The following is a 1,954-nucleotide window of genomic DNA, read 5'->3' on the forward strand; positions in this document are numbered from 1 at the left end:
GTGGGGGTGAGGATATGAATAAGGTGCGGTTGAAATGACGTTAACAAATGGGGAAACATATGTTGTCCGAGCTCCCCCGTCTGGTGGTTACATTGGTTTGATTTTTTATTTATTGAGAAGTCGAGATCAGTCGATATTTAAATAAAAACCAAAAACCTCAGACTCGTCTTGGTTCTGTATTTTTATTGCCGCTACGGTGAATACACTTGGTGATTGAACTCTGTTTTTTTTTTTTTGTACCGTCTGCACTGACTCATTACAAACCAATATTATACGACGTATCATCCGATCACAGTCTGTGGTTTCACCATGAATGTGTTTGACCACAGCGAGACAGATGCTCTCTTCCAGTTCTCCCACATATCGCACTCCACCCTGGAGCACTTGAAAAACGTGTACTCAAGCTTGGCAATTTGCATGTGTCTGGCCGCTGTCGGCTTCTACGTCTACATCTATCTGGTCCCACTCCTGGTTACAGTGAGTGCGGTGTCCCCCCTCGCAGTCCTGGGGTTGTTGATCTGTCTTGCGGTGGCTACCCTCACGTCACTGGGGTTGTTTATCTGGTTTGTCATGACCCCCTATAACCCTGAGACAGAAAGGAAAAGACTGGCTATCCTCGAAGGATTTGCCTTGCTCACAGGTTTTAGCCTTGGACCCATACTGGACAGTGTCTTCGCCGTCGATCCGAATATCATCGTGACCGCCTTCGTGGGAACCTCTGTGATTTTCATCTGCTTCACTCTCAGCGCCTTGTGCGACACACACAGGAGCCACCTGTTCCTCCGTGGCACACTCATGTCCGGCTGTTCTATTCTGTTCCTGGTGTCTCTGACGAACGTGTTCTTCGGATCTACGCTTCTGTTTGAGGCGAACACATACCTGGGACCGCTCGTCATGTGCGGATTTGTCCTGTTTAATACTCAGCGCATTATCGAGAAAGCGGAGAACGGGGACAAGGACTACATCTGGCACTGTGTGACCTTGTTTGTGGATTTCATTAGCGTTTTTAGGAGACTGCTGATCATCCTTTCCACGAAGGAGAAGAACAAGAAGACGTTCTCCGAACGTATTGTGTGCAACATGATAACAACCGATGTGTGAAATGAGTGGGTGTATGCCGTATTATTACATTGCCTAAAAGAACACAAATGCTGCATGCTTCTGTTCATGATTGTTTTATTGTTGACAATAAACAAAGACTGCAACATTGTATGTGGGTTGTTTGTACGCTCGGTGAACAAGGTTATGCTAGAGAGGAGGTTAATGCAGAGCGCCGCGTCTCGCTTTAGCCGGCGTTCTGAGGACTTTGCGATTCCTCAGCTGCAATACGTTGATGTCGTCGGGTTCAGCGGGCGTTCTGAGGACTTTGCGATTCCTCAGCTGCAATACGTTGATGTCGTCGGGTTCAGCGACGACGGCTGGCTTGTCAGCAGTAACGGTGCTCTGAGAGGCAGCTTGGTTCAGCTGCAATGCGTTGGTGTCGTCGGGCTCGGCGATGGCCGGGTCGCCTGCGGCGCCCGTGCTCCGGGAGGCAGCTTGATTCTCAGCATTGTCGGCCGAATCGTAGGCCATTAGCTCTGCGCCCAGAGCGTATAGGCAGATATAGCCCGTTACCTCCGCCATGATATTCCAGACCGGGTCGATGTCCACAACGCCTCGTCTCAAGACGCGAGCGGTCTCGCTGGGACACTTAGCAGTAGGCTCGACCTTGACTCTCACCGTGAAGTCGTGGTCCATTTCAAGAGTGAACCACATTTCGTAATCGTCCTCGGACAAGCCCACATTGTTGTCGTGGCCTGCGCATTTGGGATCGCCCGAAGCCTCGTGTAACTTGTCCACAAACCTTGCTATTGTCCTGGCGGTGACATACAAATCCTTGACGTAATCGGCGTGGTCGACGGGGTGTTCGTGCACGTGACGGAGCATAGCCAGACACCAGCTGTTGTTCCCCGTA

The 1,954-nt window shown here is 50.4% G+C and overlaps 1 protein-coding gene across 1 annotated transcript; it reads left to right on the plus strand.

The window, feature by feature from the left end:
* Positions 1 to 309: 309 nt before the first annotated feature.
* On the plus strand, positions 310 to 1,101 carry LOC308397450 (putative Bax inhibitor 1; the record flags this gene model as incomplete). The annotated part of the gene is made up of 1 exon (XM_080883375.1): positions 310 to 1,101. One exon carries the CDS (start codon positions 310 to 312, stop codon positions 1,099 to 1,101), a length of 792 nt encoding a protein of 263 aa, XP_080739501.1.
* Between the last annotated feature and the right edge of the window lie 853 nt (positions 1,102 to 1,954).

The sequence above is a fragment of the Rhamphochromis sp. 'chilingali' genome, assembly GCF_963969265.1.
Source record: "Rhamphochromis sp. 'chilingali' genome assembly, chromosome: 5".
Classification (NCBI taxonomy): Eukaryota; Metazoa; Chordata; class Actinopteri; order Cichliformes; family Cichlidae; genus Rhamphochromis; species Rhamphochromis sp. 'chilingali'.